This window comes from Maylandia zebra, linkage group LG13 (genome assembly GCF_041146795.1).
Source record: "Maylandia zebra isolate NMK-2024a linkage group LG13, Mzebra_GT3a, whole genome shotgun sequence".
Lineage (NCBI taxonomy): Eukaryota > Metazoa > Chordata > Actinopteri > Cichliformes > Cichlidae > Maylandia > Maylandia zebra.
Genome location: NC_135179.1, coordinates 18,387,613 through 18,412,901, shown reverse-complemented (window position 1 = coordinate 18,412,901; position 25,289 = coordinate 18,387,613). Strand labels below are relative to the sequence as shown.

General features: G+C 39.5%; 1 protein-coding gene across 1 annotated transcript; it reads right to left on the bottom strand.

Annotated features, from left to right (window-relative positions):
- Positions 1 to 1,128: 1,128 nt before the first annotated feature.
- On the bottom strand, positions 1,129 to 24,502 carry golga7bb (golgin A7 family, member Bb). The gene is made up of 5 exons (XM_004555804.3): positions 24,392 to 24,502; positions 17,091 to 17,216; positions 16,129 to 16,281; positions 8,957 to 9,058; positions 1,129 to 6,941 (listed from the first exon to the last, which is right to left on the bottom strand). The coding sequence occupies exons 1-5, from the start codon at positions 24,401 to 24,403 to the stop codon at positions 6,858 to 6,860; spliced, it is 477 nt and encodes a 158-aa protein (XP_004555861.1). The 5' UTR covers positions 24,404 to 24,502; the 3' UTR covers positions 1,129 to 6,857.
- Positions 24,503 to 25,289: the final 787 nt, after the last annotated feature.

Below are 25,289 nucleotides of genomic sequence, written 5' to 3'. Positions count from 1 at the left end.
AAGGAAAGAGTTGCTTGCGCTTCGGTAGTGTGAGGCTGACCTTTGCCCGCAGGTGTTGAGATGTTTCTTCACTCCTCTGCTGTCTTTGAGAAAATATCAGTCCACTCTCGCCGCTCCTCCTTCTGTCTACACTCCTGAGATTTTAACTAAGCCTCAGTGTCAATCAGGATGTTATCGCTCATTTATGGCCTTATGAGCAGGCTATGATGGATCTACTGTACACCTCTTATACACACACACATACACACAGAATCATGCTTACAAATAGACACTAATACAAAAAGCTGTGCGCACCAAAAAAAAAAAGATGAAAGAAAATAATATTCATTAGATCGTTGAAAACTTTGAAAACTGGATGTGCACAGGAATCATTTTACTTATTTATGATGAAGCACCGCACATTTTCCTGAAAATATAAATGGGTAACTCTTTGCACTTTGAAAGCTTACAAGGAACAACCCTTTGATGGTTTCTGTCTTACTGAACAAAATGACTGGGTGTGCATCTGAACTGTGCAGCTACCCTTGGAAAAACCCATAAAACTATTTAAATGGTCATCAAACCACATATTTATTGATACATACTGCGGTGTCAAAGCTCATGATTAATGGTGCTGGGAAGGTTGTCAAATGCCGTCTTTATAGGGGAGAGAGTTAGGAAGAAAATTTGAAATCAAGCTGTTTAGTTGATAACTGATGTTACAATTCTTCATAAATTAATACCAATTTTAAGAAAACCATGACATTTTTGGTAAGCAACAAACTTTTAATGTTTCATTGTTAGATGGTTGCAGATGTTTCAATGTTTCATTGTTCTGTTACTGAACTGTTGTAATGAAGAAGGGTCGATTAGTTACGGACAATTTTGCATTAGTCACGCATCCATCAAACAATTCTTTGGCTAAATAAAGACTAATGTTTATAGAAATTGTCAACTTTATGCAAACAATGGTTCGGTTATGGTTTGGGTGGTATGTGAACAAAACAGCCTACCAGCTGAATATTCAGTGTCAGATTAACCTTCATGGTTCAGTTTTGAACTTTATGCTGCCTACAGCTTTCTGTTCACTGCCCACTCTGCACTGCATGGGAGACAGAAAAAGTCAATATACATATACACTCACTGGACACTTTATTAGGCACACCTTGCTTGCACTGGGCCTTCTATGTTCATGGCATGGATTCAACAAGGTTCTGTTAACATGTTGGTCAGGATAGCATCGCACAGTTTGTTGCTCACATCCCAAAGGTCAGATTGAGATTTGGTAACTACTTTTTGTATTAAAACTTACTTTCCATTCTGTTATTCAGTCAAAACAAATGCACGGACATTTAGAGAAACACATAAAACAAATTTCAAGACCACTGCTCCAAACTCAAAGAGCATCCTATACCAACTCAAGTTCTTCCTGTTGCTATTCTCAGCAATGCTTACAAGAGAGACAGCGAGAGATCATATATCACGAACAAGCAAAGACACAGCACAGACTGAGCTTATAAACAACATGAACTGTAGCTACAAACAGCAGCCTGGAGTCAAAGGCAACGTTCTTTTTATCAGCTTCATCAGATATTTTATTCATCTCTTGGAGACAGTTAAAACTTCACTCAGCAGGCTTTGAATAATAATCAGCTTTGGAAAAAAAATATACATGTAAAAAGTACATAAATCCATTTTAATTAGTATGTAAATAAGCTAATGTAAACACACAATTAGCATCAAGATAAGATATAAATTCCTCTTTCGCAGCAGCACCGCTGGAGACTTTGTGGATCAGGGACTTCACTTCTTGTCGTCTCGCTTTGTTTACACACACATCATGCAGTATTAAACATCAATGCGGTTTTATTCGCCCTGAAGCAAAACAACTCAACTCAAAGCAAGTCAAAGATGCTGGTGCCAGACTCTACACATCATTATTGTCTTTTATATTTTTAGGAAGACATCATATTGCACTATTGAGTAATCTCTCACTTGTAACAGCATAATACACATATGTTACTTCTTGCCGATGAGCCCGTGTATCTAAATGAACTAGCTGCAGTCCCACATACAGTACAAGATAAATACATATCATGGTAGAATTTACATACTGAAATGAACTGTACATCATTAGATGGCTGTTTTTCTGAGGTTATCTTGATAAGTAGCTTGACTGAGGCTCAAGTATCCAAAGTGAAGGCTACTCTCGCCTGTGATCATTTATTTGTATCTCAATGGACATCTTTTTACAATAATATATTTAATGCTTTATCATAATCTTTACTCCCCTGCCAGTCTTCATGAATCAGTCATTCCTGAAAGGACAAGCTACATTAAGTATAAAATAGCACACAGTGCTTCTTCTTGAAAATAAATGCAATACTTTTGATCAGTCTACACCAACACACATACCCACATGCTGACACACTTAAAACAAAACCAAAAGCCTACATCCATGCTAGCTGCTTTGTGGGGCTGTGCTTAGCAGCACTTAATTGGTTAAACTAATTGTTAGCATGGTAACATTCCCACAATGGCAGCGCTTAATTTTTAGTAGGTAAAATTCTTACCATAGTAACATCTAGTAATTTACACTAATCTCAAAGAAGAGATGATGTTGATGGGATTTCTGTTAGTGTTTTCTCATGAACAAATTGAAACCCGATGATGGTGCTAAATAAAAAGTTCATTTATCAAAAAGTTATTACGATTCATCTTGCGGGGAACATGTTACTTGATGGAAATCTGACATTTCTTGAAGCTGTTCATTCAAAGTCATATTGTGACAGTGGACCAACTGCTGGAGGATCAGTAAAGCTATAAACCAGCATCTCCAAGCTATTTGTGCTGATTCCTATGTTTTACATATTATGATAAAATTAAAAAAAAAACATCTGTTCCTTACCAGGTTTTAAAATTATATAAATACAACCTTACAACAACACATGACATATTACACTGTGACTTTTTTTTATTTAAACACATTGCTTTCACATTGCTTCATTTGACTGAGATGAGCTCTCTTAATAATGTCAATTGGGTTAAAGTCTAGACTTGGACCGAATCATTGCAACACCTGCATTCTTTTCTTTTTCAGCCATTCTGTTGCAACGAGCTGTAGTGGGAATCAGATTTGAACAAGCTTTAGATGTCCACCAGACAGCCTGTCCAACATTTGAATCTAAAATATTTTTGATATACAGAAGAGTTCATTGTCAAGCTCATGCAAGGAGCTACAAGCTCCTCCACTGTATTAGCATGAAGTGTTCCTCTTTGGTGTCATGTATCCAAAGGACATTGTTCCGGAAGTCTTTGTTCAGATCCAGCTTTGCAAGCCTAAGCCATGCAAATTAATTTTAGAGAGAAGAGTGTTTCTCCTGGAAACCTTTCTAAATAAGTCATATTTGTTCAGCCTTTGTCTAATTTTGCTCTCCTGAACTTTAACATATAACCTGCTAACTGATGGCTGTAGTGTCCACGGTGTAACTCTTTGGTTTTCTGTAGTTTCTCTGAGTTTGGAGTAGATTTGCTGGGATCTCCAATCCTGAAAAGACTGGACGCAGTCTTTAATGCTTTCTGCTTGTGAAAAATCTAGTAGTGTGGTGGACTTGAAATAGTTTGATAATGGCCTTATAATGCTTCCCACATTGATTGGCAGCAGCAATTACTTCTTTAAGATCATTGCTGATGTCTTTCCTTCTTGGCATTGCATTAACACATACCTGAATGCTTCAGACCATCAAATTACCAAAGCATCTGCTGCTCACACTCACTGATGATCCATTAATCATGTACATTTGATTAGCAGCGCCTGGATCTGAATTCTCTAAATTCTATGCAAGCAGTGTGTTTTTTACACAGTCTGCATTAAGGATTCGTTTCTGTTAATAAACGATAACACTGCAAAGTATCTCATGTATTTCTGTTGATCTGAGGTTGTATTTTGTTTATTTTAAGACCTGCTAAAGATAAAACTTTCCATTATATCCTGACATGTGAAAGAGTGTGTACTTTCTTTTTCACATGAATGCACTGCCAAAGACTAAATGAGAGCATATGGCACTGAAGTTCTACTGGGAGTTGAGAAACAGCAAACAGAATGACAGAACTGGGAATCAGAGGGTGAATGGACACTTTGTCAGGCTACCTTTCTGTGAACTGACAAATTGTATTCCCCTAAAAAAGAGTCATTACGCCCATCACTAGTCTGTAATCCCACACATCAACAATATTTCTCCAAGAACCTTAGCCTATGTATTTTGCACATTTCCCCTGAGGATCTTTAACACCACCCTTTTCTATACCTCCTACACAAAGTGACAATATTGTTATAATTACCAACAATATCATAAGCTACATTGTTAAGACTTGTTACATATGATACTATACAGCAGCTCATGCTGTACAGACAATATGATCGTCCACTTCATACCCAGATGTAGACAGATTGTGAAAACATGTATTGATACTGGACATCAGTGATTTTGGGGGGGAAGAAAACGGCTTCATGGCAATCCCCATCCACTTGTTTGTGTGGGTAAACATTGACAAGCATGTACACTACAATTCATCTCCTGTACAGTTCATTTACACTCTGTTGCACGCTCTTTTTTTTCTTTATACATTGTCTAATGAGCTCCTTTATCTGCTTATTGGCAGTGCTGAGTCATTTTAAAGTCGGTCAGTCCATCAGCCCCAGGCTGGATATCCATTCCACCGGGATGAAACATGAAGGCATCAAAAAGCACAGGAGGCTTAACACAAGCACAACTGAACTCAACTGCTGTGGTAAAAATCTCAATCAACTAGTTAATAAAATGTTATGTTGAAATTAAACTACTTACTGGAATGAAGCCAACATGTAATCGTTTCTGCAATGACTGTCCAGTGAGTAGTTTAACTCGACATGGCTCTGGTAAAAGTGCACAAGGCTATTTTCATGCAAGGGCTCTCTGCAGAGCAGTTTGCTTCTAGCCCACTGTGTTAAAGAATAATCAAAACCTACACTCTCATGGTTTATTAGGAGACATGTATGTGTTTATAAAGAAAAAGACTGAAGACGGTAAAAGATGAAGACCAACACTATGGTAACAAGAAATAAAAAATGAAAATGAACCATGGTCAAGACAAACTTTTCTGAAAGGCCTTGTCTTTTGTTGGAAGATGTGTGGGCATTGTTGCTGTCTGTTGGTAATCAGCACGCTCGCTGCATCATATAATCTTAACAGCCTCCACATATACACACACATACATATTAGTCATACAGTGTTTCATTTCCCAAAGGAGAAATAGTTTTTATGTACTGTACTGTATTGTATTGTACTGTAGTGTGATATTGTGAATAAGTAGTTAGATATATGTGATAGATGATAGATGGATATTTTGTGATCAAACATAATGTTTTTTTTTTTCATCTAAAAGGATCTACAACTTATTCTTTATCTTACAAAATGAAAGATTCTTTATTCTGCATCAACATATTGCGGTATATATCAGTTAAAGTCAATAGACAGTTAAATCCTTGCTTTTGTGTGGGTTTAGGTATTGAACTTTGTGTGGCTGGCCCTCTTGCACACATCTATACTCACATATAAATATGCATTTGCCAATAACATCCACGCTGTTTCATGCGTGGAATAGGTGTAGAGATAAAAGACCGATGTCTTTCGATTTCTTCTTCTTCTGAACCAAACATGTCAGACTGACTCTGTGGCTTCTTGAAGGTACTGACTGCTCCTTGATGTTTGATATTTTCTTAATGATCTCTGCTAAGCTGGAATAGATGGCACAGCCTTCAAGGGCCTGAGGTTTGCTTGTTTTCTAAATGAGCTGAGGCGTAGGTCGACTCCAACTCCAAGTCTACCAGAATCTGCTTGCATGCAGGGATGCCTGGCCACAATCTACAGGTGTGTATTTGTGTATATGCACGTGTGCACTCCCCCTCGCTGATATGTGTTTTTTCGAGTGCAGTAAATGACATGGCTGTGTGCATTTCTATGTGCAAGTATGTGAATATGCAGGAAGCGAGAGAAAGAAAGTGAGAAACAGAGTGTGTTTGAGCGTGACCTACAGCTGTGATGTGGATCACTTGTATCCACTGTCGTGAATGAGAAGAATAAATAATTTAAGGTGCTCTCTGTTAGCCTTTTGATATTGAAGACAAGTGTATGTGAACGGAGCAGAGAACCAAGCAGTCCCACAGCTGGCCTAATTTGCCAGGATTCAAAGCAGCTTGACCTAAACCACCTGAGATGAATGCAGTCATTTAGCAAGAACAGACAGCTACGAGTCTCCCAGTAAGGTGGCCGTTTCCTTCCTTTCAGATTTCAGAGATGTTGCATAAAACCTAAGATTGCAATGTCAGTGCGTAAACAGACAGGCAAAGTGACCTCTCCTTGAAAAAGTCCCGCACTGAAATTTAGTCTAAGGAAGTGAAAGTCTGGAGAATCAGCTACAATGCAGAGATGGTGTGACTCATAGTAGCAGATGTGATGGAATGAGAGAAAATGTGAATGGAAAAAAATTAGAGCAAAAACAATCAATGAGTATTTTAGTTTGATAGCTCTTGGAGAGTGTAGGATATTTCTTCACAGAAACACTGGTTGCTGTGTCTAACGATTAGAGTATGTGTGGGTTCTGTTGCACTTGTGTTTATTCTGTTTTGTATCCAGGGTGTGTTTTTAAGCCAGCTCTTCTTCTGGAGGTGATACATTGTCGGCCCCAGCAGAGAGAGCATGAATGTTGTGAATCACCTCCTCGCCTTTTTCTTTCCACTCGTCCTAGAACCTGGTGCTCTCATGTTTCAGCATGCGGATGTTGGTAAGTGTGCCGCTGCCCCTGTGGTGGTATCCGTAAGCCTGGTGCTGCCCCTCCAGTCACCGAGCGCTGCTGCCCGACGACATGGTGCTGCTGGGACTGGAGCCGCCCGAGCCCCGGTCTTCAAACACGCTGATCTCAAGCTGAAAATTTGATGAATGTCAAGGATCACTGTGCGTTGTCGACAAATTCCATGAGAATTTAAAGCAATACAGTTTTAGAAACCTCAGTAAGGTATTTCAACTATTTGGGCAAGCCTAATCTGACCTTACTGTTCTTCAGTGTAACCAGTGGTTTGTTCTAAATCCTCTGTATTTCCATTCATGAAGGGTTCTCTTGTTTGCAGACTCCTCCAGGGTCTCCTTGACTTGATTATATGCAAAGAAATTGTTTTTCTTAATTGTGGAAAGAACTCTGCAATCTTATAATTTAGTAGCCTTCTGTGGCCTTCTCCTGTTACTGTGCTGGCCAGTGGATTCCTACTTTTAAAGAAGAAATTTTGCTTTCTCTCTTTTTCATCTAAATAAGAGCTTCCTTCTCTTGCATAAACTTGCAGCTCTTTGCACATCAGCGAGTTCCAGCGAATGGCTACCAAACGCAAGTTCAACACCAGATTTTTTATCTGCTTAGATTGTCATAAAATAACAAGGGAACATCTGGCTGTCGAACTGCTTGTCAGGAAATAGTGAAATTCCTTTTGAGCCACGGAGAATGGGAGACAATGTTTAAAAATTGCTTTTAATTCCTCAATGATTAAAAAATAATTTTGGATTAATGCTTTTTAGTTAAAGCAGAAACTCTGTTCCCTGATCACATCTCGTTGGTTTACTTAAAATCCACTGTGGTGGCGTAGCGACAAAAAGCGTGTCACTGTCCAGAAATGTATGAATCAAAGTTATCTGAACTCTCTGCTTACATTCATAAACCTTGGCAATGGTCTTACTGGACAGCGCTACTCTACTATCATCATATGTTGATTTTACTGTTAATAAAATGTTCACGAGGCTAAACTTAATTACTTGTGAAGGCTTCTACTATTCTATTGAAAAGGTCTGAGAGAGTCGAGCCTATGGGCTCTGCTCTTTAACGTAGTCAGTGGATTTTAATGGTGGCCTGTCTCTGGCACATGTCTATATTATGTTTACTTGTGTTTGTAGCTACATGAAGGTGAGGAAGCTGAGCCCCCAATAGGAGGACAGCTTCTGAACCATATGAACTCACATCAGAGTCTCTTGAAAAATTCCTTCTGCATCAAGGAAACCTGAGCTTATTAAAAAAACAACATAACAATAGTCTGCCATGAATTTCTTCCTTCTGGGTTTCTCCTTCCAGAATTCCTCTTGTCTGCGTCTCCCCCTTTGTTTGTTTATGTATTACTTTCTTTGTAGGCCTCTTCTTTTTTTATTGATAATAACTTTCTCTGTATGTCTCTGGTTTCTTTGCTTCCATTGTTTTCTCTCCTTTGAGACTGTCTGCTTCATTTATTAATATCACCTTTTAATTTCAACCATTCGTTCTCTGCATAACCACTCAGTTTTTTAAGAGTTGGTAATGGGTTGACCTGCAGCCCATTTTTTTTCTTTTGGCCAGTGTGAGCCAGGACTGTGTGATGGTCTATTGGACACATTCACTCTCTCCATGTGTCTGTGCTGGTATCAGTCCAGCTGTCAATAGGAGATATAGTGCTGTCCACTCCTGAAAATGTAGCAATTCATCTATAAAAGAACAGCCACATGAAAACTTGGAAATCATTAAAAAGGCCTTGATATAAAACCTTACTTCCGATTGACCACATTAATATTATTTATTTTTTATTTTTTGCATATTTCCATATCAAAGCACAGAACTTTCTGTTTTTTTCAGAGCTTTTTTAAGATTTACTCACGATAAAAAATAGTTGGCCAGTGAACAGCTACTCTGCAGCAGCTGGACTTTAAGTGTCTTGTTCATGGGCATCCTGATGGTAATTTATGAAGAAGTTTTTTTCATCCATTTGCTGTATCAAATCCAGATGTTTCCACCAGTTTCAATAATTCTAACCAATGTCTTTCCACGCCATCTTTAAACTGTCTTATAAATGTTGAGCTGTCCTGTCTGGGCCTTTATCCACTATCTATTTGTTGCACAGAGATTACAGTAACATATGGGAGGAGGATACAACCCTCATTCCTCTCTCTATGGGGTCTGTGAGCAGCAGACCTCGAGGAGCGTAGATCTTCTCATTCTGCTCCTGGATGAAACCTGATATCTTCCTCAGCACCTGGAATAAAACAAGGGGGGCAGAGAGGTATTAGAACAAGTACCTCTGGAGGTAATCCAGATTTGATTAGAAATGTTGGAGGTAAAATGAAAACCCAAGCAGGACAATCAGGCTCCCATAAAAAAATAATAAGAGCGAACTGAGATTCAGTACCTGCCGACTACTTTTTCAGGATGCGTTCTGTGTTACACACAGTATCTAAAAGAGGTTAAATTGGCCCAAGTTACTTTAACCTCTGGAAAATATGTAAATGAAAGAAACTAATTTGCAGTCCTTCTGCGCATACTTAGCATGCGGCATATGATACCAGCTCTGTCAAATCATTGCCCGGCTTTATTTTTCCTGCGCATTAAAATCCAAACTTAAAGTAATTCCATTATGCTCCAAGTATATGGAACGCCAGGACTGCCATAATGAATTAATTAAATAATTAATTAAATGTGGCAATAATTAATTAAAATTGGAATTAATTAATTAAATAAATAGTTATGATATATGTAATTAATTAATTATTGACACATTTAATTAATTATTTATGTATTTCACGTTTTAATTAATTATTGACACATTTAATTAATTAATTATTGACATATTTAATTAATTATTTATGTATTTCACATTTTAATTAATTATTGACACATTTAATTAATTATTGACACATTTAATTAATTATTTAATGATATATTTATTTATTTCATTTTGGCAGTCCTGACGCCTGGCTCTCATCATGAAATAATTTTATCTGTCAGCCTCACCCATCAAACTCAGGGGGCGGGGTTAACGCTGATCGAGTCAAAACCATTGCTTTGGCCTGGTGGCCATTGTTTCTAGCACACAACAACCGGCATGTGGAAGCTAACAGAACTGAGCTTTGAAAAACCCTGTTTGTGTGTTACCAAATACCGTTTTAATATTTTTTTAGCCGAGAATGTAGTGGTTTAATCTTCATGTGTCTGGTCGGTTTGTCAAGATACAGCCTCTTTGCAAAAGTGTTTCGATGATTTCGGAGATGTCGTCCCAGTCTCACGGCAAAGCGTGGGATAGACCCGCTCGCCTCGCAAGCAATCCCACCGACAAAGCGCAGGCCCCGGTACACAGCTGTAGTAACCCCCGCTGACTTCTTTTACTGAGGTTATATTTATCGGTGTTTTATTTCCTGATGTTCTTATGTGTCCTACGTGTTTCAGTCGCCAATTCTGAATTATAACTAACATTAAAAACATGTTTAAGGAGGAGAGAGAGCAAATAAATCTGTTTAACATCTGATCTTTGGGTTTTTGTTCAGTAATCAGCGTGACCTGTATAAACACATAAAAGAGATAACGTTGGTGTTTCCGTCATGTAGTAACTGCTGGCTTTAACTGTACAAAGGTTGTTCGACACTATGAAACACACACAGACTTCATGATGTTCGGCTAATATTTTTATTGTGAATATTAATCATGCTGACCTCGCTCTGTACACCACGCAGCGAGGTCAGCATATCCACGATATCCTCAGCTCCATGAGTTAACACAAAGTTTCCCAGCTGACTATCTAACTGCCAACTATTCCAGAGACGTGAAAATATACAGCATAAAGAAAAGTGTAAGAGACTCAGCAGCAGATTAGAATAACAGTTATACATTTAATAAATCACCAAATGAATCCAAGAAACGAGCAAACCTGTTCCGACAATTTGAATTTGTATTCCCTCAGCTGCAGACTCGCTGCTGTTTAAATGTTTGAAAAGGAAGATTAGATATAAACAAACGTCAAACATAGACTCAGTCTGCCTTCACATTTGATATGAGGCCAGCACGTATAGTGGCCTCAGCAGGCTATTACTGAAATACACGTGCTATATCATAAACTATGATATAAACAGGGAGGTCCTATTAACATGTTTAGTTTTAAAGGACACCTTCCTGCCTTTAGTCTCATTCATGAGCAGTATTAGTTTTCTTCTAACATCCAGAAGTCTGCACAATGTGTTTCATAGTTTGTAACAAGCCTTTGACAGGTAAACATAACATGACCGAAAAAGCAAAAAAAAAAAAAAAAAAGAGAGAGAGAGAGAGAGAGAGTTGACATAAGAAGAGAAAATGCTCTCAATTATGAAGACAGGCAAATGGTTCATTTATGTTTGATGTGTGTTTATTCCTCCCTAAATATCGTCGGTGAAGTTCGCCATGCACGTCAGATTTTCCTGCGCATTTTTATACCTCTGCCAACAGAGAGAGAGAAAAAATCACATTCTAACAGACAGCTGGTGCTTAGAATACAGTTGAATAACTATTAAAAAACAGATGATATTTAGATGATAGTTCAGTCTAACACATGTGCCAGTGAACCATTAAACGTCTGTGAAACTATGCAGTTATGAAACGTAACTTTAACCTCAGCCAAACCGATTTGCTCAGTTGTAAATAAAACAGCGAAGTAAACGTGACCCGACAGACAGAACCTGAGTGAATGAAGTCCAGCGTTTAACCACTGAGAGCTAAAACTCAGCTGAGGTTTCAAAGCTGTGTGCCGGTGATTGGACATCAGCCGCTGATAAAGCTGGTTCGCCTATAAAGTGCTCTGTAAGGAAACAAGCTCCAGCAGCTCTGCGCTCGGGGAAAATACTATATTTACTTATCTTGTGCAGAAAAATGCGCTGACATTGCGTTATATCGAGCACCGGCTGCCCAGTTAAACTGTGACTATCACCAGGTAACTAGGCGTGTTTCTTGAATTAGCAGCAGGTGTTAAACAGCTGACAGATGAGGAGGAGGATGCATGCAGGTAAACTGAGGGTCTGCTGAGCTGATCGCTGGTTTCGTGAGAAAAATGTCAGCTCGTTCTTTATGTTACAGAAGCACAGAGACACAAGACCAGGCGGAAAGAGACGATCGTTCGGTGAAAATGAGAATCTGCGAATGCAACATGTGGAACACGGAGAGTGGAATATGTAAACAAACCGGTTAATGTACCCCCTCGGTGCGCTCTGCATGCTAACTGTTAGCAGAGCTAGTGAAATCTCTGAAAACATCTGAGCACTTTTGCAAGCATGTTCTATGTTGACAACCTGACCAGACATATGGCGCGACATTCGCGGCTAAAACACTGTTAAAAGTGTAGCTGGTGACAGAAAAACGGGGTATTTTAAAACTACACCACCACCATTGCTGCTTGTGATTTGATCTGCATTCTGGGATAACTGGCTGCCCCAAGTCTACACGAGCAATCGATTATCTAGGATCGACCTGTTTTGACTTACTTTGCACGGCAACCAATCAAATGTTAGAGAAGCTGCATGGGCAGCGTTAACCCCGCCCCCTGAGTTTGATGGGTGAGGCTGACAGATAAAATTATTTCATGACGAGAGCCAGGCGTCAGGACTGCCAAAATGAAATAAATAAATATATCATTAAATAATTAATTAAATGTGTCAATAATTAATTAAATGTGTCAATAATTAATTAAAATGTGAAATACATAAATAATTAATTAAATGTGTCAATAATTAATTAAAATGTGAAATACATAAATAATTAATTAAATGTGTCAATAATTAATTAATTACATGTGTCATAACTATTTATTTAATTAATTAATTCCAATTTTAATTAATTATTGACACATTTTATTAATTATTTAATGGTGTATTTAATTAATTCATTATGGCAGTCCTGGCGTTCCATACAGGTATAGCAGCTATTTTTTCTGCATACTTCCAAGCCACTCTTGTCAAGCAGGGCTGCATGAATTGAATTACTAAAAATGATGAGTATGAGCTTTTCTCCTTTTGAACTTTTCCATTTGGAAGCTTGAGTTCCTAATTCAAAAGATGGCTCTCTTTAAGGCTAAATGTCATGCCTTGGTTAACTGTCAAGGCTCTAAAATATGAAGTGGACAGTTTATTTAGATTGCACTGGCAGTGGACGTTTTTCTCGGTTTTGCAAGTGAGCATTGCAGCAACTGTGCGAAAACCACAGAGCAGCAGTGGAGTGAATCTGTGCGGTTCAGGCCATGCTTTGGCACACAGATTCAAACAAGCATGTCTGTATACATTCTCTCATTCATTGCAACTGCACACAAACCGTTTTATCTGGAGATTTAAATAGTGTCTACGAAACCTAAGAACTGAATGTTGTTCCAGCGATGCTGCTGATAGCAACCAAATGTCTGCAGACTGATGGCCAGTAATGCCAAACAGGCAGCTATTAGCTAAAGTGGGTTTATTAAAACAGCTTATTCAGCCTTAGCTATGCCTCCATGGGAACAAATCATGCTGATGTACCACGGCTCGCCTAAACTCTGCCAGTGTCATGTCGGCCAGCGCCGTGTTCCTCTGTGCCTCATTTGCACCCACAGAGCTGCTGCCGCTACACATGTTAACCAATATGTACAACTCTATTAAAGAGAGCTTATTTAAATTCTTTATGATTTTCTAGAGATGCTGTACATTTCCTCAGGTCTGAGGAGGAGACAGGAGAAGCATTTGCTTGCTGTGACTTCTTCCAACTACTACCTGCCCTGTTTTAACAAGGGCATTGCACAGATTTTATAATATTTGGCAGGGTGCAGACTCTCTCATGTCCAGCGCCGCTGATTCATACATTTGCATTCCTAAGTACAGCTCTGCTGCGTAATGACTTCAAAGTTTCCGAGCTGCAGTAAGTGTGAAAATGGTTCTATTGAACATGACAAATTCACATCCTTTTTTGTGAGTTAGCTAAAGGTCATTGCAGCACACAGCCTAGAGTGATTAAAACAACACTAAGCAGTTCACTGAGCACTGTGCTCCTCTAGTATGTCAAAGGCCTCGTACAGCTGCAGGCCCAGCTGCTTATACAGTGACCCTTGTTAGTGGAGACTAAACAACAGAAGAAATATTTTTTGTCTCCCATTGGAAAAAGATACTTTTGCAATAAAATGTCTGGAAAACATTAGGACATTGCGTTTCTCAGTGAAAAGACATTGAACTGAAGCCATCGAAATTCAGCGGTTTTGCCCCGCTGTTCTTTAAATCAGTGAGATCCATGTGAAATAGCGCTGAGCACAAAGCAATCAATATTTGACTTATAAGATATCCACACATTTCTTAACGCAACACAAACCATTTCCTTTGCTACAAACTCCAAGAGAATCAAGCATCGCGGTAAAGTGGCAGAGAGACACACAGAGGAGCCCTGACTAATCAGTTTACTGTGGTTCAGGGAAAAGGCCAATCCTTTCACTTGCTAGCGAGCTCTCGGGGCAGCTCAATCCTCTTCGGTGTAACAATATGACAGTCAAGTATCCAAGCTGTGCCTGTGTTGTACTGGCATGTGTGTGTGACAGCCCTTCTGGGAAAAGCTTTGTGTTTGTGACAGCATACGCACAATCCCCTGCTTATGCTACCAAATGCAATATAAAGGATTTTATGCGTGTGTACACGTGTCCTTTAGAAACCCATACTGTATGTTCAGCTACATTCTTGTCAATAATACGAGAAGAAAAGTAGAAGATGGAGGGCACAAAGTGTGCGTGAGGGAAGTCTTGTGAATGTTTTTAAGCACATGTATCTGTTCTGACATGCTGGGAGCAATCAGTGTCCTTTGATGGTGTGAGATGTAAGCATCAAGGGACTCCAGTGAATCTGCACCCTGATCTGCGAGCGCTGTGTTGTGGGACTCGGACGCACATGAACATGCAGCATCAACTTGGGTGGGTTCACTTTATCATCATCAGTCATAATGTTGTTCAGCCAAGATGGCTGAGTTAAGCAAGCAAATAAACAACTCTCCTGAGAAACTGATAGAATCTCAGGATCTTAATGGGGCAGCACCCAGCTGACAGGGAGATGAAAAGAGCCTCAGACTAGGCAATTTCTGCATGGCTTCAACTCAGCAATAAGTCCTTTTGTACTTCTTGGTCAAGCTCCTAGTACCTCTGTAGTCCTTTGATGAAGAAATGTTTACAAAATGCAACAAGACAAGGGAGATGACAGAGATCAGAACAGAGAGGAATGCTGAAAACTTCATGCAGCTCCAGTTCTATCTAAAACGGCGGCAGGTACACACAAAATCACAAGAGGATTAATCACGCTCGCTGTGTCTGCCTATGCGATTGTGTTATGTGTGCGTGTGTTCCTGTTCCATTTCAGTGACTAACAAGCAGCTACACAGCCATGCGGAGCTTTAACCACCTGCCCTTTGTCAAGATGGGCATCTTGGTTGCACTTTAGGTAAGCGTCAGCTGGCGTGCCATGCCTTATCCAGCGGCACACTTGTGTGGCCTTTAGAGTGAGTTTTAAACTCTGGTGGACAGACAGAGAGAGAGATTGCATCTCCTAGAACTGTGTGTTCTCTTCTTAAAGAGCCGGATGAGGCTTAATGTTTTTTTGAGTGGGAAAGAGTTGAATTCAATAGAAATTGACACATAGGGGAGAAAATAACACTTCTGTAAGTGGAGTTCATCACTGCGCATTAAAAGGTTCACCTTCATCTCACATTCTGAGATTCTGGGCTCTGTCCACTGAGGCATTTGTGTGCATCTTTTGCTGTTTTTTTTTCCAGGTTCCTCAGTCTCCTACCAAGGCATGTGGGATACGTGCAGCATGAATAATGTGCTATCACTTGTGAACTGTGTTTGGGTTTGCATGGCGTTTTCGCTATGCCTGTGCAATACCCAGAGAAGAGAGTGCAATACAGGTTGTCTTGTGCTGCAATTTAAAGACACATTCTAGTTCAAGATGTGGTTTCAGGTTTGAAAAGGGAGACAGTATAGAAGATGCTCACTGAACTCCATACAAAACATAAAAAAAGCTCATAAAGTGAGCCTGAGGAATAGATGGTGGCTGAATCGAAGTGTGCAGTAAACTGAAAGAATAGTTGTATTTACAGCAAAAGTCTGTTGTTTTACCTACAGCAGATCTTAAAGACGGTTAATGGAATAATAATTGTATTTTTATATTTAAAAGGCTAATTTTAACTCATTTTAAAGCTACAACCTCTATAAAAAGCAGCAAACTGAAACAAAAACATGACAAGTTAAAAAAAGTTGTAATTATACAGTATTTCCACCCAAAATGTAATATTTTGTGTACACAGACTTCTTACCTTTTCATATCGCGTTTCCATGCAGAGGAAGATGATATAAGCTGTTGCACAAGCCAGACATCCTTCCAGGTACGACTGACCTCCAATTTTTTCAGCCTCAGCATAATAAGAGTTAAGGGTCTTCACTGTCTCCTCAAGTAAAGTTCGTTCAATCTACTTATAAACAAAAACAAACAAGACCAACAGCGGTTGTAAGAATGGCACAAGTGAAATATGTTCTGTTAGCCTGCCAAATATGCTGCCTGTATTCTACTCAACCCAAAATACAATTTTTTCAAGGAATTAAAACAACAACAACTTTGATTACAGAATATGGAAAACCTGATGAACAATTACTTACAACTACGACAGCAATCTATTTTTTCCATCTGACAGAGAACATTTGCAGTAAATCGATGACAACTGATGTTTTCTTGCTCTGCTCTTTGTGTGGATTGTCTGCTTCATATGCAAATTGCTAGACAAATATGCAATAATACTCCTACATAACACCATTCACTAATTAAAGCAAGGTAAAGAAAGTAAAATTGCTCTTTAAATAAATAGCACATTCTCTCACACAGTCTTTAACTAAAGGCATCTACTTTTGCTTTAACTGTTCACACATGCATACATTCAGGAGATGTTAGATGGGGAGAAACATATATATTACTTATACAACAGACATTTGCATCCATTTGTGGATGATGCCCTTGTAATTATTATGCATAATGTGTGCATTTCAAATATTAGCTTTTTGCTTTTGAGGACCAGCATTACAGGAATTAGACGTTTCCTGGTTTAAGAAGCATCCCATATGCACAAGTGTTGTTTTAAGTGTATCTGCATCTATCTGTGAGTTTAGCTTAATAGACAAGGCTACTGTACGGGCCATCAATCTTTCTGTATCAGTCAAATTAGAGTTATATGAAGTGGGGGGTTATATTGCCTTTGTCTAGGTATTTGAGTTTGTTTGGACTCACCCTGTTGTCAAGCTCTGAGGGAAACTTGGCCTGGAATCGGCACACAGTTCCTTCACTGTAGTCTCTCTGTATAAACACCTTGGTGACCAGCGATGGACTGTGCCGGAGCTCCTGAAGGTTGTGGAACTAAGAAGATACAAAACAGAAGAAAAAAACAGAAAAATTAATTTTGTGGTCAAGAATACATTTCAATTCATGCAGCACTCCATGGCTATAATGATATATATAAATATATATATATATATATATATATATATATATATATATATATATATATATATATATATATATGTAGAGAGAGAGAGAGAGAGAGAGAGAGAGAGAGAGAGAGAGAGAGAGAAGAGAGAGAGAGAGCTATAACCCAGACTGGTTTGTTTGGAAAGGTTGCCAAGAAGAGGACTCCTCCCTCTAAAACGAACATGGCTGTGCAGCTTAGGTTTGCCAAATTGCATCTGAACGAACCACAAGACATCTGGAACAATGTCCTTTGGAGGTTAGATGACAGCAAAAGCACAAACAGCGTATCTGCACAAACATCTCATACCAACTGTAAAGCACGGTGGTGTAGGGTTGATGATTTGAGCTTGATTTGTAGCAACAGGATCTCCTCCTCTGTCCTCTGATCTCCTTGTTTACCAAAGCATTAGTTAAATGTGAGGCCATCTGTCTGATAGCTAAAGCTTGGCCCAAATTGGGTCGTGCAACAGAAAAGTAATCCCAAGCACAGCAGCAATGGCTGAAACAGAAACGAATCAAGATGTTGCAATGGTCCAGATGAAGTCCAGACCACAATCTGAATTAAATGCTGTAGTGGGACCTTATGAGAGCTGTGTATAAGTGAATACATGCAAACCTCAGTGAAATGAAGCAACACTGTGAGCCAGAATGCCTCTCCTATGATGTGAGAAACTGATAAAGTCACACAAAAGAAAAAGACAAAATACTTCAAGTTCTTGCTGCTAAAGGTGGCGTTACAAGCTGTTGAATCATGGAATGTTCTTAGTTTTTCACAGGACTGCAGAAATGAAAGTGTAAAAAGGCTTTTGCTGCACAATAAAATTTAAGTTTAAGTTTGAAACTCAAGAACTGATGCGATGTTAATGCACCAACATCTTTGACTTAAAGTAGCTGGCACTCTCATTGCTGTCTTCCAACATCAAAATTGATGTTGGAACATTAAAAGACTGGTCTTTACAGCACTTTGTTGGTGAACAGTGTGTTTTACACCCAGTCATTTACATTAAAAGCATACAGCAACAAGCAAGTGGGGCACTGTAAACTTATCCCCTGCTGATCTAAATTACTGTCCTCAAGAGGACGGTAATAAGGGATACGGTAAAAGTATGCAGGAAGAGGAGAAGGCAGGGAGAAGGAGAGAAAATAAGGTGGGAAATATGAGGTTGTGTTCACTTCAGACAGAACCTGAAATCATTTTATAAAAACACTATGGTTCACATGATAAGCTAAACATTTGTGCAGCTGTTAAGTTTTTTCTTTTTTTAAAGGCTTGGCCAGTTACAGCAGGGTCACTGTGACCTATTTAATATTATCCAAGTACATGCTTGTACATGCAAGAGGCAGAGAAAGACTTTCCAAAAATTTGGGATACAGAATTCAATTTGCAGATCATTTCAACCTTGCAGTTATTTGTAAATAGTAGAAAGAGAACATATTTAATGAAACAGGGTTTTAAAAAGTCTAAAAAATTAACAAAAGTTTAAATGGAGGCCACAAAAGACTGAAAAGATATGTCATGCTAAAAATCTTTGCCAGAAATGAAAGGCAGCAGATGGAAATAGTTAGATTAGTTACAATTTAACAATAGCACTTTTTAGCATGAAACTGCAAGAAAGAATTCATGGATTTCATTATCTGTGGTCAGTAATGTGGTGAATTATAAATCAAGCAAAATGTCACAGACAATACTGAGTAGCTGGAACTACACCTAATTAAAACAGTCATTTTTAATTACATGCTGGTGTTGTAATTACGTGGCTCATGAACACGTCTTAGAACCATGTCAGTGCATCCACAAAGTCAAGTAAAAACACATGTAACCAAGAACAGGAAATATATGAACAATATCCAGGAAACACTACTGTCTTGCCTAAGCCTCTGATAATTTAAAATAAATGAAGGTGAATCCTCAGAGTTAAGAAGGAAAGGGCCCTCCAGCCTGTTATAGGGGCAGACTTCAAAAAGCCTCCCTTAATGATGGCATAGTGCATTAGTTCACATGGCCAGGATAACTTGCACATCTGTACACACTATGAATGCTAAATAATATATTGAGATTTTGGAGCAACAGATGCTGCCTTGTGGACATGTTCAGTCAGCAGGGAAAAAGCACATTCTACTGATATTATATCAGGATGTTTCCACGTCTGCAGTTTGGATCATTGGATCATAAAAAAATGACGAAGACAAACTGTTGAGGAGCTGAAATACATCAAGCAAGAGAGCTTATCTTATAGACCTTAGTATTTAAGTATAGTATTTACTGATAAATAATCAAGTTTAAATTATTTTAAAAACACTGCATCTTTTTGGCAGTAGCCAGACTTAGTACAGTGCCAGCCTTTCATCTCTATATATGGTGTATCACTCACGAGCAGGAATAGCATCCAAGCTGCTATTTTTGTCTGCTAACAGCCACAGTCATCCATCTCACAGCCAGAGCTTTTAATACACCCCCCTCCCCAAAACACACACACAGTTTTGGGGGTTTTTTTTGCTTTCCCTGTCTCTCGCCACCACGGAGCCCTCACTCTTTCTAGTGTTATCTTCAGGCTATCATGATGAACAACAAGTCCTTCTATTAATAGAAGCAATTTACAGTTTCAGCACAGAGCTGAGCATCATTTATCCAAGTCAGAATCAGCTGGCCACAAGAGAGACTCATTAACATCACGCAGGTCCGTCTTTTATGAACGTGTGCATGTGAATGTGATGCTATACATACATGCACTGCATGCATGTACATACGTTAGATGTCTTTTTAGAATTGAGGACAGTTGGCCCCGTCCTGACCAACAGACCTCTGCCTTACATGTCTGTACTACACATAACTTACACTAAAAGAAGAAAGGCGGGTGTCTCCCTCCCTGTGATTTGCCTAAACACGAGGCTTCACAGTATCCCAATCTTGCACTCCATGCAACTAAAGCCAATGAGATTAAAGCTGGAGAAACACTCTCAAATTCAGTCTCATAAGAGGCTACATATTTAACCTTTTAACCTGTCTTCTTGCCAAAGCTCCTTTAGACTGAGTGACATCAATAATCATAATTATGCCATCAAACTGGGAAATCAGACTAATAAAACATCTTTGTCAAACTCATTGCCATATTTCATGATATTTCATGACCTGCATTTACTAGACCAAGTCTGCTGGTGGAGATGAGTATCAGGGGTGATTTTTAATAAAAGGACAGAAGGGAGAGTGAGAGGGGAAATTTAAAAGATGGTAGTGAGATCTGCTTTTATGAATGGTTTCAATTGAGTATCAGTAACGAAATAACAAGAGGCAAAGCTGGAGGTGTCAGAGTTGAAAATGCTAAGATTTTCAGGGTGACCGTTAAGACAGGATTAGAAATGAGTATATCAGAAGAATGGTTCAGGCTGAGCAGTTTGGAGACAAGGTTAGAGAGGCAAGGACGAGATGGTAAATGGTAAATGGCCTGTATTTATATGGTAAATGGTAAATGGCCTGTATTTGTATAGCGCTTTTCTAGTCCATAGGACCCCAAAGCGCTTCACACTACATTCAGTCATTCACCCATTCACACACACATTCACACACTGGCGATGGCAAGCTACATTGTAGCCACAGCTGCCCTGGGGTGCACTGACAGAGGCGAGGCTGCCGGACACAGGCGCCACCAGGCCCTCTGACCACCACCAGTAGGCAACGGGTGAAGTGTCTTGCCCAAGGACACAACGACCGAGACTGTCCAAGCCGGGGCTCGAACCGGCAATCTTCCGATTACAAGGCGAACTCCCAACTCTTGAGCCACGATCGCCCACAAAAATATATATATATATATACAGAGGAAAGACCACAGAGAAGATTCATGGATGCAGGGAAGGAGGGTTAGTGTGACAGAAGAGGATGCTAGGGGTAGGGTGAGATGAGGGCTGATGACTTACTCACATAAGTTACTGTGTTGACCCCTAAAGACAGCAGCCAAAAAAAAGTAAGAGTACCTGGACCAGTAGGACCCGGGTGGATGGGTCTGACTCGTTATCTATGACAGTTTTATACTCACTCGAGAGTTACTTCCAGTTGATGAAACAGCTATTTTTCATGTATGCTATCGAACACAAAAAAACTTTCTTAGTCTTCTGGTGGTGATATGAAATGCTGAAGTATCTCTGTATATTTATACCTTGAAGACAAACAGGTTTATCTTGGTAGACTGCTTGTGTTTCCTCTATGGGAGCCAAGGGTTCAAATCTGGTCTATTCCTGCATTTAAATATAGTGCAGAAGCAGACACCAATGTTAAAGTGTGATACTGATCACACAGGCCTCTGTTAAGAAGTTCTGCATGGTGCTACGCTGTCTGACTTCTAGTTCCACCCACCCATCTTTAACGTTATGTTTAATATTTTTTTGCCTGCACACTGTTTAGATTTCAGAAAAACGTGCCTCACCAGGTAACAAGCGCATAGAAAGGTACTGCATCAAGTAAACAAGGATGAATAAAAACCACATAGATAATCTTTACTGCATGGCAATGACAGACATATCCTAAATTACTAAATAATAAACTGCTGTCCCCTTATACGCAGTTCATTACAATTTTATTGTGAATAATTTTCTTGAAGGACTTTCATACGATGAACAAAAAAAGAGCATTTTCATACCCTATGAGCATACTCTGCCAATTTGAGTAGACAAAAAAAAATGTAATCAAATGCAAAATGCATCAGTGAAATCTGTTGACTGAGAAAAATATAATTTTTTCTCTGTCATATTCTTTCAGTCCTACATGCTGAATCAAACCCACACTTTAATTCCTGCAGTTTGCATCTGTAGATCTGTGAGCCTCATTGCTCTGACGTGTTTCCTAGTTAAGTCACTCCGACTCAGGGAGCACATACAGACGGCACGGGTGAGTGCTGCCAGTGGGCAGGCATTGCAAACGGTACACAGACGATTACAGCACAGTAAATGCACCCAGATTTAGAAACTTCATTCTTGTTTTCTGCAGCCTTTCAGCATGTTTTGTTACACTCAGCTCCCTTTTGAGCCCTTCATAATATAAGTGATTCTCTGCCATTGAGAGCAGAGTTTTTAATGCTTGCTGCCAAGCTGGGTTATCCAGAGGTCTATAAATCAATAATGTTTTGACAGTGTTGACAAAACTGTGAGACTGTCATGACATCTAGGTCGAAGAACAGTAACTGTTGGACCAAAGCTTATAGAAGAAATTATTTTCATGAAAAAGGACGACTTTTTTCTTTTCCTTTTCTCAGTGGGGAGCTAAGTCTGTGCAGGTCTCTGTGGGGATTTCAGTGCTTTTGCACATTATTTCTTAACAGTGTCATACTCAAGCTGGAGCAAACCTACAGTCTGCGAGGAAACTCTGGCAGTAGTGGACTTAATGGATCCAGAGAGTGTCCATCCATGCAGCATAAACAGTCTGCAGAATGAGCTGAGTGTACTCAACACTTAATGCAGTCGTTTGCTGACTTGGCAAACAATAAATGTCATAGAATGAGTTCTAATATAATATGTGACAGGGAAGTAGAGACAGGCTGAGAGGCAGATGGATAGGAAGCAAACTGTGGTGCTCATCTCAGACTCAAATCACCGATGGTTACAAACTGCAGCAGCCTGTTCGCATTAAATATGGCATGGATAATTGATGGGCTTTGGACATTAAATCTGTCCTAGGTGCATACACTGCATGTGTTTGGGTGCGTGTGCATGTTGTGTTCCTGTGTAGGCATGTGTGTGCCTGTGTGTGTCTGTGTGTAATTGATGGGGCTTGGACAGGGATACTGGCAGACCACCAAAGGAAGTCAGGGACACTCTGCCAGGGTCTTGCAGGCTCCGAAAAAAATATATGCATCGATCTTGCCAAGCTTCTTATCCCCTGCACCTTTACCTGCAGAATCACTATTTAAGAATTATACCTTCACTCAGAAATAAGTTAGATGGTCATGTATGTACAGCCACACGCATGCAAACACACTGTTGTATGAATATAACCAAATGTGCTGTCTCCTGAGATCATGATTATGATAATGTCTTCACCAATATGGTGATGCAAACTGACGGAGAGGAAGACGTGCTGCTCAGCCTGATGGCTTTTAGGGTATTTTGGCAGGTACCTCTGTGACTGATTTTCTGAGTGTTATAGCATCACAACTGTGCTACATATAGTCACAAAACTGCAAGTATGTAGTTGGGTTGTGGATATGTTTAGTCTGATCCATGAGTACTGAGAAAATGACACTTTAATTTGTCCCACAGCACAGTGTGTCTGTTTAATGTATTTTTGACTTCCATGTATCTTTACATGATGTACAAACATATAATCATTGACACACAAGGCTGGGGTTTGATAATTCATCGCAGCTGGCTGGTTATCCAGCAGTTGTGCTCTGTGATACTAACCAATAACACTAACAGTTATGGGATCTCTGCATTTTCTTGAATAAATAATTTCCATGTTTTTTTGTGGGCGTGAAGGAAATCGGACAGTGGAGAGTTAAGTGTGTGGCAGGGATAAAGATTTATCGAGCTGATTTAAAAGTATGACCAAGGCAAAGACATGGTTAGGCTGTCCCTGTCCATGGTGCTGACTGCTCCATCATCATTACCACTGTCATCAGCCTCCTCCGCTTTGAGCCTACTGGAGCTGTCTGAGTGATACTGGTTTCTGTTTTTTATCAGGCAATGCCTGAGAAAGCAGTATCTGTGTTGGAAGGGGAAAGGAAAACAAACACTTGTTTATCAGACGATATTAGTCACAGCTTCTAAACACTGATTAAAGTAGAAGAAATTGAAGCCGGGGAAGGAAAAAAAATGTCCTGACGTAAGGATACTGTTACACGACTTCAAATTCACACAGCTCTCAAGATCCAGTCGGCTGATTTGATTGAAATAAAACAGCGTTCACCCGAACCACGATAAGACACAGAAATCGGAGGCACAATAGGTAAGACATTCAGTTACAAGACGGCAATTCTCAAGCTGGATTTCTTAGAAAAACAGCAAAGGGAGGTGCACAATACATCTTGGAGCTTTTTTCATAAAGCACTCACAGAAAATGTAAAGAATTTCCTTACCTCTGTCGCCATATTGCAGTGAGTGGGTTGCGGGATCTGTCCCGTGCTGAAAACGGCAACCGTTTGCGCGTGCTGTTTGGGACAACGCAACTACAGCCCGCCGGTAAGCGGTCGCCCGCGTGCACGTGTGTGTGCGTGACTGCGCGCGCTCCTGCTGGAGACTCCTGCGGGATGCGGTCACTGGTGGTTATGCTAATCTGAATTTCTGTTTATCCAGAATAATCTGCTTTCAGATTCAGTCACAGTTCAGAAAGCAAACGGAGGTTACTTTGAAGCATCAGCAGTTTATTTGGGTTAGTTTTTCCTTTTTTGCCCCCCTTTTATTTTAGGGCTATATTAATAATTACATTGGTTATCAATAATTCAAACAAAGTGCCCTGGCTGCTGCTTCTGTTTGTGACCAGTCAGGATGCCCAACAATCGCTTTATCTTAGTCCTGTTTCTACAGCGTGGAGTATTAATAATAATGATGATAAAAATGGTCATTGGGTATTAGATCATTACATTGAATGATAAAGTGATTCCACTGGGAATATTACAGGAAAGTTTGTTTTTTTTAAACAGATGACTCACTCTTAACTGCTAGCATGCAGAAATACTTCTGTTCAGTCATACTGTACCCTGTTTTCATATCTAGGCACTTGCTGCATTTTTCCCTTCAAGAAACAGAAAATTCTTCCACGTCATGGACACACCAAGGTCTTACCTGAGGTGAATTATTTAGAAGGTTGGCTTAAAATTCAAAAACGCGACTAAAATGTGGTAGCATGATAAAGACTTATATGTTTGTGCTACTGAAAATGTTTTTCTTTAGATAAAAATGAGAGAATGAAGAACTACAGGGAGTAAAAAGACTTTGTTTGACACCATGAATGCAGTGTGCTGAAATGAACGACTT